The following is a 16,163-nucleotide window of genomic DNA, read 5'->3' on the forward strand; positions in this document are numbered from 1 at the left end:
CACACAGACACTGAACATGAACACACACACACTGAACATGAACACACACACACACACAGACACTGAACATGAACACACACACACACAGACACTGAACATGAACACACACACACACACACACTGAACATGAACACACACACACACACACACTGAACATGAACACACACACACACACACACTGAACATGAACACACACACACACTGAACATGAACACACACACACTGAACATGAACACACACACACTGAACATGAACACACACACACTGAACATGAACACACACACACACTGAACATGAACACACACACACACACACACACTGAACACGAACACACACACACACTGAACACGAACACACACACACTGAACATGAACACGAACACACACACACTGAACATGAACACGACACACACACACTGAACATGAACACACACACACACACACACACACACACTGAACATGCCCCACACACACACACACACACTGAACATGAACACACACACACACACTGACACACTGAACACACACACACACACACACACACTGAACATGCAACACACACACACACTGAACATGAACACACACACACACACACTGAACATGAACACACACACACACACACACTGAACATGAACACACACACACACACTGAACATGAACACACACACACACACTGAACACGAACACACACACTGAACACGAACACACACACACACACACACTGAACACGAACACACACACACACACTGAACATGAACACACACACACACTGAACATGAACACACACACACTGAACATGAACACACATGTATCACTCGTATTATACACACACGTCACTCATACTTTCTTGCACAAACATGCACACACACACACACATCACACATAATATACACATGCTTTACACACACACACACACACACACATCACACATAACATACACATGCTTTACACACACATTACACATGCTTTACACACACACACACACACACACTCTGATGGAAGACTATACAGGCGGTGCCCGTTGATGTGTTAACTCTAAGTCACTTCAGATGGTAGAATCTGGTGGTGAACATTCTTTCTCCTGTTAGTTCCATTCTACCTGTCCAGCCCTGCTGCAACCAGACCAGCTAGTTGGACAACTTTCTCTCTGATTATTACTGCACATCATCACGATTACTCTACCAACCATCTAACAGTCCTGTTTTAACCTGCACCCCTCCAGTCTCAGTAGGGACCCACAGAGGTCACTGGAGTCAGCATCACTCAGTGTCTGTAATGTAGTGCTGTCTGTCTGTCACTCTGCCCTCTGCTCTGGCTTTCTATGTAATTGTCCCATGTTACAGCAGCAGGTCTTACCGCTTGTTCCCCACACGCTGCTAATCCATCAGCCACTGTGTTGGCCCATTAGCGGTAACGCTAAGCCCCTGTTTCCTCCTCCTCTGTGTGTGTGTGTGTGTGTGTGTGTGTGTGTGTGTGTGTGTGTGTGTGTGTGTGTGTGTGTGTGTGTGTGTGTGTGTGTGTGTGTGTGTGTGTGTGTGTGTGTGTGTGTGTGTGTGTGTGTGTGTGTGTGTGAGAGCGTCAGCCACCCCATCCGCTCACTGGGCAGACGGTACGCTTGTTGCAGCGGAGGCACACACCCACACACAGCGAGCAACAATATTAATTAGAAAGCCCACATGGTCTGTTTGCACAGGGCTGACGGTGATGATGTGGAATAGCACCACTGTAATGGCCTGCTCTAATTGCCCGCCTGGCTGCTCTGTTGGCAAACACAGGACCACAATGTCCCCTCTCCTGGCCCTGATACCACTTCATATCACCACTATCCCTCCTTTCCCTCGCTCTTTCCATCGCTCTTCCCATCGCTCCTCCGGATTGCAATCAGGCATTATTGTTAATTAGAATCGGAATCATTTTCCTAATGCCACACTGACTGGGGTCTAGACACACATGTAGATGGATGGATGGGTAGAGGACGCAAAGCGGAGGAGGCAAAATCAATTTGCTCTAATTTGATTGGGTTGGATTAGCGGCCCAGCTACTGCAGTGAAACAACCACAGAGGCAGAATGAGTGGACGGTAAATGTAGGAAAACTAAATTGCTCGATAGCAACCTGAAGGAGAGCCATAAAATATGATCAAATCTATTGAAACTCCCGAAGGTGTTGAGTCCCTGGGATTAGTCCTAACTTACTATTTTCCCTACAAACACACTCGCTCGCACATTCCCACACACACTCTCACACACACGCGTACTTGCACAAACACGTACCTACTAGAGGTCGACCGATTAATCGGAATGGGCGATTAATTAGGGCCGATTTCAAGTTTTCATAACAATCGGTAATCGGCATTTTTGGACATCGATCATGGCCGATTACATTGCACTCCACGAGGAGACTGCGTGGCAGGCTGACTACCTGTTATGCGAGTGCAGCAAGGAGCCAAGGTAAGGTGCTAGCTAGCATTAAACGTATCTTATAAAAAACAATCAATCTTAACAATCACTAGTTAACTACACATGGTTGATGATATTACTAGTTTATCTAGCGTGTCCTGCGTTGCATATAATCGATGCGGTGCCTGTTAATTTCTCATTGAATCACAGCCTACTTCGCCAAACGGGTGATTTAACAAGCGCATTCGCGAAAAAGCACTGTCGTTGCACCATTGTGTACCTAACCATAAACATCAATGCCTTTCTTAAAATCAATACACAAGTATATATTTTTAAACCTGCATATTTAGTTAATATTGCCTGCTAACATTATCTTTTAACGAGGGAAATTGTGTCACTTCTCTTGCGTTCGTTGCACGCAGAGTCAGGGTATATGCAACAGTTTGGACCGCCTGGCTCATGCGAACTAATTTGCCAGAATTTTACGTAATTATGACATGACATTGAAGGTTGTGCAATGTAACAGCAATATTTAGACTTAGGGATGCCACCCGTTAGATAAAATACGGAACGGTTCCGTATTTCACAGAAAGAATAAACGTTTTGTTTTCGAAACGATAGTTTCCGTATTTGACCATATTAATGACCTAAGGCTCGTATTTCTGTGTGTTGTTATAATTAAGTCAATGATTTGATAGAGCAGTCTGACTGAGCGGTAGTAGGCAGCAGCAGGACTTAAGCATTCATTCAAACAGCACTTTACTGCGTTTGCCAGCAGCTCTTCGCTGTGCTTCAAGCATTGTGCTGTTTGACTTGAAGCCTATCAACTCTCGAGATTAGGCTGGCAATACTAAAGTACATATTAGAACATTCAATAGTCAAAGGTATATGAAATACAAATGGTATAGAGAGAAATAGTCCTATAATAACTACAACCTAAAACTTCTTACCTGGGAATATTGAAGACTCATGTTAAAAGGAACCACCAGCTTTCATATGTTCTCATGTTCTGAGCAAGGAACTTAAACGTTAGCTTTTTTACATGGCACATAATGCACTTTTACTTTCTTCTCCAACACTTTGTTTTTGCATTATTTAAACCAAATTGAACATGTTTCATTATTTATTTGAGACTAAATTGATTTTATTGATGTATTATATTAAGTAAAAATAAAAGTGTTCATTGTTCATTCAGTATTGTCATTATTACAAATATATATACATAAAAATCGGCCGATTAATCGGCATCGGATTTTTTTGGGCCCTCCAATAATCGGTATCGGTATTGGCGTTGAAAAATCCTAATCGGTCGACCTCTAGTACCTACACACATGCACCTCCAGCCCCGAGCTAAGCAGGTTTTCCTGATCATTGTGCATCTGCAGCGCAGGCATCAATTACTGTGTTTGCGGAGGCTAATAGAATCAAAGTCAATCAGTAACGCTCCTAATTGCCCGACTATGTGCAAAGAAATCACATTAATACAGCTAATTAAGTGGATGGCAATAGGATGGCGTGTAACTGGCAGGGAAACTAGGAGTCACGGCAGTCCTCAAAGAAACGTGAAGAAACTGGTCCAGGTGTCATGGAGTCATTCAGTTGTTTGTGGTGTGACTGATGTCATCTGATCACTTCCTATTTATTCACACTGTTTAGTTGTAGGGGACCTTGGGTGATTAAATGCTATTTTATGCATTGATGACTTAAAAAAATATTAGATGATATCTTGACTGTATTCATCATCTTGACCGTGCCCGCGTGCACACACACCGACCGCACACACACACACACACACAAACTCTGCTCTTCCCCCCCATGCTGTGTAACTGTGTTGTTGGGAGCCCCAGCTTCCCCTCTCTCCTCCTCATCTTCTCTCACTTTCCTCTATCCTCTCCCTCTCATATACTCTCCTTCTCTCCTCCCTCTCTCCTTCCTCCCTCTCCCTCCTCCCCTCTCACCATCTCTCTTCCCTCTCACCATCTCTCCTCCCTCTCTCCTTCTCTCCTCCCTCTCTTCTTCTCTCCTCCGTTTATGATGTGTGGATCAGATGGTGAAAGTGTGTTTGATGCACATGGAGTCTCAATTAGCTCCGTCAAGCTGTCTGCAGGCTGGGCTGGGCCGGGCTCCACTGGGCCGAGTTGGGCCAGGCTGGGCCCTTGTAGCCCCTCCAGGGACCCCAGCTCAAGTGCTCTCTGGCGACTTGTTAAGCCGTGTTGAGAGCACTTGGCTTTGAATTGGCCTTTTGTTTTCCTCCTGCAAGAGGGAGGTGGTCCCGACAGCCTCTCAGGATGCTCCTTGCCTCTCAGCCCTCACACACACACACACACGCATAATCACACACACACATTATTAAAACACACACACACATGATTATGAACACACAAAGTCTTGAACATAATCACCCACTCCTCCGCTTGGTTCAGAATGGTCTTTGATTGTGTCACAGTGAGAGTCAGAGCTTTGTTTCTGCACATGGTCTCAGCCCTCATTCATGTTTGAGAGGGGTGACTGACCCCTACTCAGTGTGCTCCCTCTCTGACACACACACACACACTTCAGGGACTGCTGCCTTAAAGAAACCATCATTTTTAATGAGGACTACAGTCTTTTATTAGTTTAATATTGATCCTGTAAACACCAACTGTCAAGCCCACAGGAATCACAAGCCTGTTATGTTATCTCCAGGGACGGATGCTGCCAAGTAGCTTAACCCCTCCCTAATGACTCATACATTTAGTTATGTTGTTATAGGCAGCTAGGCCTGTAAATATTACAACTATGTAACCCACAACAATGCATCTCTGTATTCTGAGCAAACCCCCTTGTCATTAGTTATAAAAACAAATCCCTATTTATCTGAAAGCGTTTCTTTCATCTATACGTGTGTATTGATAGCAGACTGTGTCCCTGTCTGTCTCCTGTAGGACTACATGCAGAACGTCCATGGGAAGGAGATAGATCTGTTGAGGACCACAGTGAAGGTCCCAGGGAAGAGGCCTCCCCGAGCGGTGTCTACCTGTGCCGCTGTCCCCAGCCCGAAGACCAACGGCCTGGCCAAGGACATGAGCAGTCTGCAGCTGGGACCTGGTGGCCCTGGTGAGAGACGGAGAGACACACACATACACACCTCGTCCTACACACACACCTTTCCCTGGTGGGCATTTATGGGTCCTGCAGTATTTTGTTGTAATTTTACTTTCAACAAAAATAATCAAACAATGAACCATAAACCATACTGTTGAGGGGATGAATATTCACACTAACAACATACACACACACACTCACCAACATGCACACACACACACACACACCCACCAACATACACACACACACACACACACACCCACCAACATACACACACACACACCAACATGCACACACACACACACACACACACCCACCAACATGCACACACACACACACACACACACACACACACACACACACACACACACACACCCACCAACATGCATACACACACACACACACCCACCAACATGCACACACACACCCACCAACATGCACACACACACACACACACACACACACACACCCACCAACATACACACACACACACACACACACACCCACCAACATACACACACACAGACACACCCACCAACATACACACACACAGACACACACGTACCCACCAACATGCACACACACAGACACACACGTACCCACCAACATACACACACACACCCACCAACATGCGCACACACACACACACACACACCCACCAACATGCGCACACACACACACACACACCCACCAACATGCCCACACACACACACACACACACACACACACACACACACACACCCACCAACATGCACACACACACACACCCACCAACATGCACACACACACATGCACACACACACACACACACACACCCACCAACATGCACACACACAGACACACCCACCAACATGCACACACACACACACACACCCACCAACATACACACACACAGACACACACGTACCCACCAACATGCACACACACAGACACACACGTACCCACCAACATGCACACACACAGACACACACGTACCCACCAACATACACACACACACAGACACACACGTACCCACCAACATACACACACACACAGACACACACGTACCCACCAACATACACACACACACAGACACACACGTACCCACCAACATACACACACACACACACAGACACACACGTACCCACCAACATAGACACACACGTACCCACCAACACACACAGACACACCCACCAACATGCACACACACAGACACACCCACCAACATGCACACACACAGACACACCCACCAACATGCACACACACAGACACACCCACCAACATACACACACATAGACGCACCCACCAACACACACACACACAGACGCACCCACCAACACGCACACACACAGACACACCCACCAACATGCACACACACAGACACACCCACCAACATACAGACACACACGTACCCACCAACATGCACACACATAGACACACCCACCAACACACAGACACACCCACCAACACACACAGACACACCCACCAACACACACAGACACACCCACCAACACACAGACACACCCACCAACACACAGACACACCCACCAACACACAGACACACCCACCAACACACACAGACACACCCACCAACCACACACAGACACACCCACCAACACACACAGACACACCCACCAACATGCACACACACAGACACACCCACCAACATGCACACACATAGACACACCCACCAACATGCACACACATAGACACACCCACCAACATGCACACACACAGACACACCCACCAACATGCACACACACAGACACACCCACCAACATGCACACACACAGACACACCCACCAACATGCACACACACACACACCCACCAACATGCACACACACACCCACCAACATGCACAGACACACCCACCAACATGCACACGCACAGACACACCCACGAACATGCACACGCACAGACACACCCACCAACATGCACACGCACAGACACACCCACCAACATGCACACGCACAGACACACCCACCAACATGCACAGACACAGACACACCCACCAACATGCACAGACACAGACACACCCACCAACATGCACAGACACACCCACCAACATGCACAGACACACACCCACCAACATGCACAGACACACCCACCAACATGCACAGACACACCCACCAACATGCACAGACACACCCACCAACATGCACAGCACACACCCACCAACATGCACAGACACACACCCACCAACATGCACAGACACACACCCACCAACATGCACACGCACGACACACCCACCAACATGCACACACACAGACACACCCACCAACATGCACACACACAGACACACCCACCAACATGCACACACACAGACACACCCACCAACATGCACAGACACGCACACCAACATGCACACACACACCCACACAAAGACACACCCACCAACATGCACACACACAGGCGCACAAAGACACACCCACCAACATGCACACACACAGGCGCACGGCTCCTGGAGGACCAAACTAATAGCATGAATATTCAGTGACCCATAATACATGTACTAATTACTGTCATGAATATTAATGCAATCAGAGTCCTCTCTCCACTCAGGCAGCTCCAGACATGAGCTGTAATGAGAGAAAGCGAGGTGAGGGAGGGAGGGAGGGAGACGGAGGAGAGAGAGAGAGACAAATGATTCACTCAGCTGTTAGGCCATGAAAGCTCCGGCAACTCAAAGGTTTGTTTTCAGCAGCGGGCTGCTGCTAGACTGTTCCTTTTATAATCACTTAGTGTGTGTGATTCCTGTACATGCGAGTGTGTGTATGTTTGCGTGTTAGTGCACATTTGCTCGCGTGTGTTTAGTATGTTTCCAATCCACGGTCATGTCTCCAGTGGGTCAGAGTGTACTGTATCAGTGTGTATTATACCAACAGCAGCAGCTTTAGGCTCTGGGTTAAGGTGGTGCTGTTCTACTTCACACACACACACACACACACACACACACTGCACCGGGGTAATTGACTGCGGTAAATGCGCGCTCCGCTCTGTTCGCCTCCGTTTACGGTCACATTAGTCTATTATAATGCTAATGCTTTATGTGGAGCCCCCAGCACATCCAGATACATGTATTGAGCCAGGGGCCACAGTGAGAGAGGGCCCTTACTATGTCCCCTGTGGTGTGGCCTACTGCAGTAGACAATCCATTGTGTTGTTTGCTTTGGGGTGGAGGTTCAACTTGCTCTATTAGGGGTTTCTCTTTAGTCAAAGGTGTAGCAGCAGGATTTCTTTATTTCATTTAGTTGTGTTGCCAGCAGGCCCTTGTTGTAAACTAAGGAAAACGGAGAACTTTTCTTTCTAATGTAAACGTCTTTGTAACCTTGAGTTGGTTTCAGTAAATGATGGAATATTGGACAAAAGATAAGTTTGACAACTGACTGATAGACATCCTGGTTTCTCTCTCCCTCTCCTTCAGGCTCTGTGACCAGTAGTTTGTCAGCCTCAGATGACCAGCGGGATCAGCTTGGTGTCCTTTAACAGACAACTGACTGATAGACATCCTGGTTTCTCTCTCCCTCTCCTTCAGGCTCTGTGACCAGTAGTTTGTCAGCCTCTCAGATGACCAGCGGGATCTGCTTGGTGTCCTTTAACAGACAACTGACTGATAGACATCCTGGTTTCTCTCTCCCTCTCCTTCAGGCTCTGTGACCAGTAGTTTGTCAGCCTCTCAGATGACCAGCGGGATCAGCTTGGTGTCCTTTAACAGTCGTGGGGACGGGATGCACCAGAGATCCTACTCAGTCTCCTCCGCCGACCAATGGAGCGAGGCCACCGTCATCCCCAACTCAGGAGTCAGCACAGGTATGAGGAAACACACACACACACACACACACACACACACACACACACACACACACACACACACACACACACACACACACACCACACCGTTAAGGAACCAGGTACTGGACTGAAAAGGATTCAGGCCACCCCCAGACCCAGTCTTTTCTTTCCCCCTGTCATTGGGCCCCAGATGGGCTCTGACTTGGAGCTCCGCGGTGGGGAGCCTGCCTTAGTACAGGCAGCCTAAGAGCAGAGCTCCGCAGGGGGCCCTTCTCCTCCGCTGGGCCTTTCATTCGTCCTCCATTGATCTGCCTGCCAGGCCCCTAATGCTGTCTTAACTGTTTATCAAACTAATGTTCACTCAGAGAGACACATTAGCAAGAGCACATTTATCCTCACATGCACTGGGGGATCTGGTGTCTGTGTGTGTGTGTGTACATGCTCTGGTCTTTGACTGACGCACACACACAGCCACACTCTCTCTGCCGCACGCTGAGACTGACAGCTGTCGGATCGAGGGTGTGTCGCCGTGACGATGCGTCTGAGTGACAGGTCCCTCGTGTGTGTTGGGCCCGTTGGCCCTGCGCTGCTCTCCTGAAATAACGTTTAAAGTTGTGAAACACTCTAATCACATTGGCTCCCAGGGGCCTCAATGCACACACACACACACAGCTGAGGCCCACACTAGTATCCTTCACCTCGCTCTCTCCTTTAGCCAACTGTGGGCAGCTTATGCAAGTCAGTTCAATTTCACTCAACTTTATTTGTACAGACATTTCTGTAAGGCCATTTATCAATGAAGACAAACCGTTTGTTTTTAACGGCCAAAGTAGAATGAGTGTGATTGACATCTGTAGATTGGGGATATGACGGCGGTTGACATCTGTAGATTGGGGATATGACTGAGGTTGACATCTGTAGATTGGGGATATGACTGAGGTTGACATCTGTAGATTGGGGATATGACGGCGGTTGACATCTGTAGATTGGGGATATGACTGAGGTTGACATCTGTAGATTGGGGATATGACTGAGTTTGACATCTGTAGATTGGGGATATGATGGCGGTTGACATCTGTAGATTGGGGATATGATGGCGGTTGACATCTGTAGATTGGGGATATGACTGAGGTTGACATCTGTAGATTGGGGATATGACTGAGGTTGACATCTGTAGATTGGGGATATGACTGAGGTTGACATCTGTAGATTGGGGATATGATGGCGGTTGACATCTGTAGATTGGGGATATGACGGCGGTTGACATCTGTAGATTGGGGATATGACGGCGGTTGACATCTGTAGATTGGGGATATGACTGAGGTTGACATCTGTAGATTGGGGATATGACTGAGGTTGACATCTGTAGATTGGGGATATGACGGCGGTTGACATCTGTAGATTGGGGATATGACTGAGGTTGACATCTGTAGATTGGGGATATGACTGAGGTTGACATCTGTAGATTGGGGATATGACTGAGGTTGACATCTGTAGATTGGGGATATGACTGAGTTTGACATCTGTAGATTGGGGATATGATGGCGGTTGACATCTGTAGATTGGGGATATGACTGAGGTTGACATCTGTAGATTGGGGATATGACTGAGGTTGACATCTGTAGATTGGGGATATGACTGAGGTTGACATCTGTAGATTGGGGATATGATGGCGGTTGACATCTGTAGATTGGGGATATGATGGCGGTTGACATCTGTAGATTGGGGATATGACTGAGGTTGACATCTGTAGATTGGGGATATGATGGCGGTTGACATCTGTAGATTGGGGATATGATGGCGGTTGACATCTGTAGATTGGGGATATGACTGAGGTTGACATCTGTAGATTGGGGATATGATGGCGGTTGACATCTGTAGATTGGGGATATGACTGAGGTTGACATCTGTCAGTTGAACAAAGCTTCTGTTTAATCCAGCTAATTAACACCATATTAAAATCTGTATATTTTTACAATTCCCATTATATCACAGTATTCATTTATGCAGATCTAAAATAAAATGGGTGTACATTGTGTGTGTGTGTGTAAGTATTGTGTGTCTGTGTATAACTGTGTATCGTGTGTCTGTGTATAACTGTGTATCGTGTGTCTGTGTATAACTGTGTATCGTGTGTCTGTGTATAACTGTGTATCGTGTGTCTGTGTATAACTGTGTATCGTGTGTCTGTGTATAACTGTGTGTCTGTGTATAACTGTGTGTCTGTGTATAACTGTGTGTCTGTGTATAACTGTGTATCGTGTGTCTGTGTATAACTGTGTATCGTGTGTCTGTGTATCGTGTGTCTGTGTATAACTGTGTGTCTGTGTATAACTGTGTGTCTGTGTATAACTGTGTGTCTGTGTATAACTGTGTATTGTGTGTCTGTGTATAACTGTGTATCGTGTGTCTGTGTATAACTGTGTATCGTGTGTCTGTGTATAACTGTGTATCGTGTGTCTGTGTATAACTGTGTATCGTGTGTCTGTGTATAACTGTGTATCGTGTGTCTGTGTATAACTGTGTATCGTGTGTCTGTGTATAACTGTGTATCGTGTGTCTGTGTATAACTGTGTTAGTGGATGTTGGGGCCCTGGAGGCGTTGAGAGCTCTGTTCTGAGCTTGTCTGAAAGCATCACGGCCCCTCAGCCTCTCTTTATATAAATAACCTTTACCCAGCCCCTTAACGAGCCTTACCCAGCCCCTTAACGAGCCTTAACGAGGTGCCCCTCCTCTCTCTCCACTGTGTCGTGACTGGGATGAGTTGTGATAGCTGGATGACTAGTTGACCAGTGGCTCCAGGGCCTGAGAAGTCATCACCTTCTGCCCCCAGAGCCCAGCCCAATGAGAGCTCTCAGGGAGAAGAAAAGGAGGACGTCTTTGTAATTAGTTGTTCTGTTGTGGCCGTCGGCTTCTGAAGGGCTTGCTGCTATTTGCTCTCCTCTGTGGCCGTCGGCTTCTGAAGGGCTTGCTGCTATTTGCTCTTCTCTGTGGCCGTCGGCTTCTGAAGGGCTTGCTGCTATTTGCTCTTCTCTGTGGCCGTCGGCTTCTGAAGGGCTTGCTGCTATTTGCTCTCCTCTGTGGCCGTCGGCTTCTGAAGGGCTTGCTGCTATTTGCTCTTCTCTGTGGCCGTTGGCTTCTGAAGGGCTTGCTGCTATTTGCTCTCCTCTGTGGCCGTTGGCTTCTGAAGGGCTCTTCTCTGTGGAAGGGGCGGTTGTGTCTGAACAATAGTCTCTGCTGCTTTGAGACTGTCTTCATACTAACCCTTTATCTAAACCCCACACCTTTTACACCAGGCCTTGTGTAAGTTAGTTTCCTGCATTATATTCTGTCTCTCTTCTCCTATCTACTCATGTATAATACTCAGTTGTTGACGTGATGATTCACTTGAAGACAAGTCCCTTCAATCTAGGCCTGTCGTTTCTCCTATTGGTGGAGGGACCTAGTGCTCCACAGACAGTAATGAGTCCTATTGGAGGAGGGACCTAGTGCTCCACAGACAGTAATGAGTCCTATTGGAGGAGGGACCTAGTGCTCCACAGACAGTAATGAGTCCTATTGGAGGAGGGACCTAGTGCTCCACAGACAGTAATGAGTCCTATTGGTGGAGGGACCTAGTGCTCCACAGACAGTAATGAGTCCTATTGGAGGAGGGACCTAGTGCTCCACAGACAGTAATGAGTCCTATTGGAGGAGGGACCTAGTGCTCCACAGACAGTAATGAGTCCTATTGGAGGAGGGACCTAGTGCTCCACAGACAGTAATGAGTCCTATTGGAGGAGGGACCTAGTGCTCCACAGACAGTAATGAGTCCTATTGGAGGAGGGACCTAGTGCTCCACAGACAGTAATGAGTCCTATTGGAGGAGGGACCTAGTGCTCCACAGACAGTAATGAGTCCTATTGGAGGAGGGACCTAGTGCTCCACAGACAGTAATGAGTCCTATTGGAGGAGGGACCTAGTGCTCCACAGACAGTAATGAGTCCTATTGGTGGAGGGACCTAGTGCTCCACAGACAGTAATGAGTCCTATTGGTGGAGGGACCTAGTGCTCCACAGACAGTAATGAGTTCTATTGGTGGAGGGACCTAGTGCTCCACAGACAGTAATGAGTCCTATTGGAGGAGGGACCTAGTGCTCCACAGACAGTAATGAGTCCTAGTGCTCCACAGACAATAATGAGTTCTATTGGTGGAGGGACCTAGTGCTCCACAGACAGTAATGAGTCCTAGTGCTCCACAGACAGTAATGAGTTCTATTGGTGGAGGGACCTAGTGCTCCACAGACAGTAATGAGTCCTATTGGAGGAGGGACCTAGTGCTCCACAGACAGTAATGAGTCCTATTGGAGGAGGGACCTAGTGCTCCACAGACAGTAATGAGTCCTATTGGTGGAGGGACCTAGTGCTCCACAGACAGTAATGAGTCCTATTGGAGGAGGGACCTAGTGCTCCACAGACAATAATGAGTCCTATTGGAGGAGGGACCTAGTGCTCCACAGACAGTAATGAGTCCTAGTGCTCCACAGACAGTAATGAGTCCTATTGGTGGAGGGACCTAGTGCTCCACAGACAGTAATGAGTCCTATTGGAGAACAAGAGAAGAGATGAAGACATCCACACACTAGAAGCCCTGTAGCCTGTAAGTAGAGCTGAGGACAGGAGAGGACAGCTGCAGGGTTGTTAGTATGTGGATATATCTGCCTTTCTCCAGTTAAATAAATATTGGATGGCTATGACATCGATGGCCTCTGGTCTGTTAGCTGCTCTCAGTAAACACGCCCCCTTTATCCTCTCTGCATTGAGTTGCCTTTTCCCCTTAATGATGGAACAATGGGAGCAGTAATACTAATGAGTGTCTGTTTCATTAGGAGGCTGTTGTTCCCTAGACGCCTCCAGGCCTGTAGGAGCCAGGGGGATGAACCAGGGACACGGGGGGAAAGGGGAGCAAGCTAGCGTTCCTCCCTACTCAGCCAGCTTGCTGTGGGGCTAATGGCTCGCTGGGCTGAGCTGGTCGAGGCCCACGGTCGCTTCGCTGAGCTCCAACCTCCAACCCTCTGACTAACATAGTGTTCCTTTTTTCAGTCCTCCGTGGCTGGGGGGGGTGTCCCTGGCATGGCATCTTCCTCCTTCAGCTCAGGAATGCACATGCAGGAGCAACCCTGCTCCCTGGTTTTCCCTGTCCGAGTCTCTCTTACAGTGGCTAACAATATAGTCTTTACTGCCTTTCCAAGCTTGATTGGGTGATAGGCTTTAAAATGACAGCCCTGTCAGGATATCTCAGCATTTCACTTATCTGAACCTTTTGCCTGTGGTCCTGTGTGTTTTCAGAAACTGGAAACAGGAAGAAATGTATTTGGAGTTTGTGTGAAAGAGCCCATTGTGTGTGTGGGGGCAGCAGGTGTCTTTGATTTGGCAGACCAGGCTGTGGAATTCCATGCCTCAGGAGCTGCCCGGCCATCCTCTGATCTTCTAGCTTAAACTAGCCGACAGACAGGAAGTCACTTTACCTCCCTAGCTGGACACATCCACACTCATCTCCTGTATTACTGCTTCCTTTACCTCCACTTCCTGTTTACCTCCACTATCCTCACTCAGAGTTGGTCTGCTTCACGCTGCTGCTTCACTAGTTACCACAGCCACCAAAAAAAATAGCTTGTTGGCCTTAATTTAAGGTTAGCAGTGTGTTTAAGGTTAGGTTTCAAATCAGATTTTAAGAACATAAATTGTAGTCATGGGCGGGGTTTAGCCATGTAGTCATGGGCGGGGTTTAGCCATGTAGTCATGGGCGGGGTTTAGCCATGTAGTCATGGGCGGGGTTTAGCCATGTAGTCATGGGCGGGGTTTAGCCATGTAGTCATAGGCGGGGTTTAGCCATGTAGTCATGGGCGGGGTTTAGCCATGTAGTCATGGGCGGGGTTTAGCCATGTAGTCATGGGCGGGGTTTAGCCATGTAGTCATGGGCGGGGTTTAGCCATGTAGTCATGGGCGGGGTTTAGCCATGTAGTCATGGGCGGGGTTTAGCCAGAATTATGACTTTGTGGCTGTGGTAACTATTGACGACTGCTTCACACACAAGGCTGGGATATTATTATGCATTTACTGTTAATGATAATAACACATTTCATTTGTAGAGCGATTTTCATTTACAGACAGAAATCACAAAGCTCTTTACATTGTGAGCAACCATGTTATCACCCTATCAAAGAGCACAGCATGCATATCGTCAGATTTCAGGATACAGTGTCTCAATGAACCTCTCTTCATACCAGAGTTTCATGAAGGAGAAGAGCGAGAGAGAGGCTAGCTCACAGAAAAAGAACAAGGAGACTGTTAACAACAGATACGGAGGGCGCCAGTGGGGGGATGATTGTAGAGAGAGATGGGGGATGCTGCGAGGGAGGGAGGGAGGGGGTAGTGTAATATGTGAAGGTAGTGATGTAGAGAGAGGAGGGGGAGGCTGGGATGGGGGGAGACACGGGTGAGGAGAGGGAGGAGGGGCTGCAGATGTGAGGGCTGTTAATCCCAGGCGGTTAATTGTGCGCTCCGGGATGGCATCTTGTCAGCAGAGATAAGTTGTCACGTTTTCCACTTGAGCTGAGACTAAACGATAGTCCAATAAGTTATGTCTGTCCTTGAGGCTGTCTGTTCTGTTCTGGGCAGCAGGCGCTACATCAGTGTGATAGGAGCTCGCTCCGTGCCAGCAGCCCCTCCCCCTAACCCCACTGTCCACATCAGTCCCGCCGCCCACGCTGATATTGATGGGAACTGAATGTTATTTTATTCCGCCGCAAGTCACAGCTGTCAGCTCAGCGTCTCGTAGCCTCCTAGCCTTATATACTGGGCCAGCCAGGGAAGGAGGAGGAGAACAGCCAAATGAATGGCAGCTTCTTCCACTGACTGCTACGAATGT

At 47.9% G+C, this 16,163-nt stretch overlaps 1 protein-coding gene across 9 annotated transcripts in view; it reads left to right on the plus strand.

Annotated features, from left to right (window-relative positions):
• The window catches only part of LOC106575459 (arf-GAP with GTPase, ANK repeat and PH domain-containing protein 1), a 281,459-nt gene that overhangs the window by 196,289 nt on the left and 69,007 nt on the right, over positions 1 to 16,163 (plus strand). For 8 of the 9 annotated variants that reach the window (XM_045698088.2, XM_045698090.2, XM_045698084.2 and 5 more), the window contains 2 exons: positions 5,322 to 5,493; positions 9,110 to 9,271. In XM_045698088.2, coding sequence (XP_045554044.1) covers positions 5,322 to 5,493; positions 9,110 to 9,271 — 334 coding nt within the window. Of the gene's footprint in view, positions 1 to 5,321; positions 5,494 to 8,885; positions 8,983 to 9,109; positions 9,272 to 16,163 lie in introns of those variants that run through there. The other variant, XM_045698089.2, reaches the window with a different exon arrangement.

This window comes from Salmo salar, chromosome 16 (genome assembly GCF_965601325.2).
Source record: "Salmo salar chromosome 16, fSalSal1, whole genome shotgun sequence".
Classification (NCBI taxonomy): Eukaryota; Metazoa; Chordata; class Actinopteri; order Salmoniformes; family Salmonidae; genus Salmo; species Salmo salar.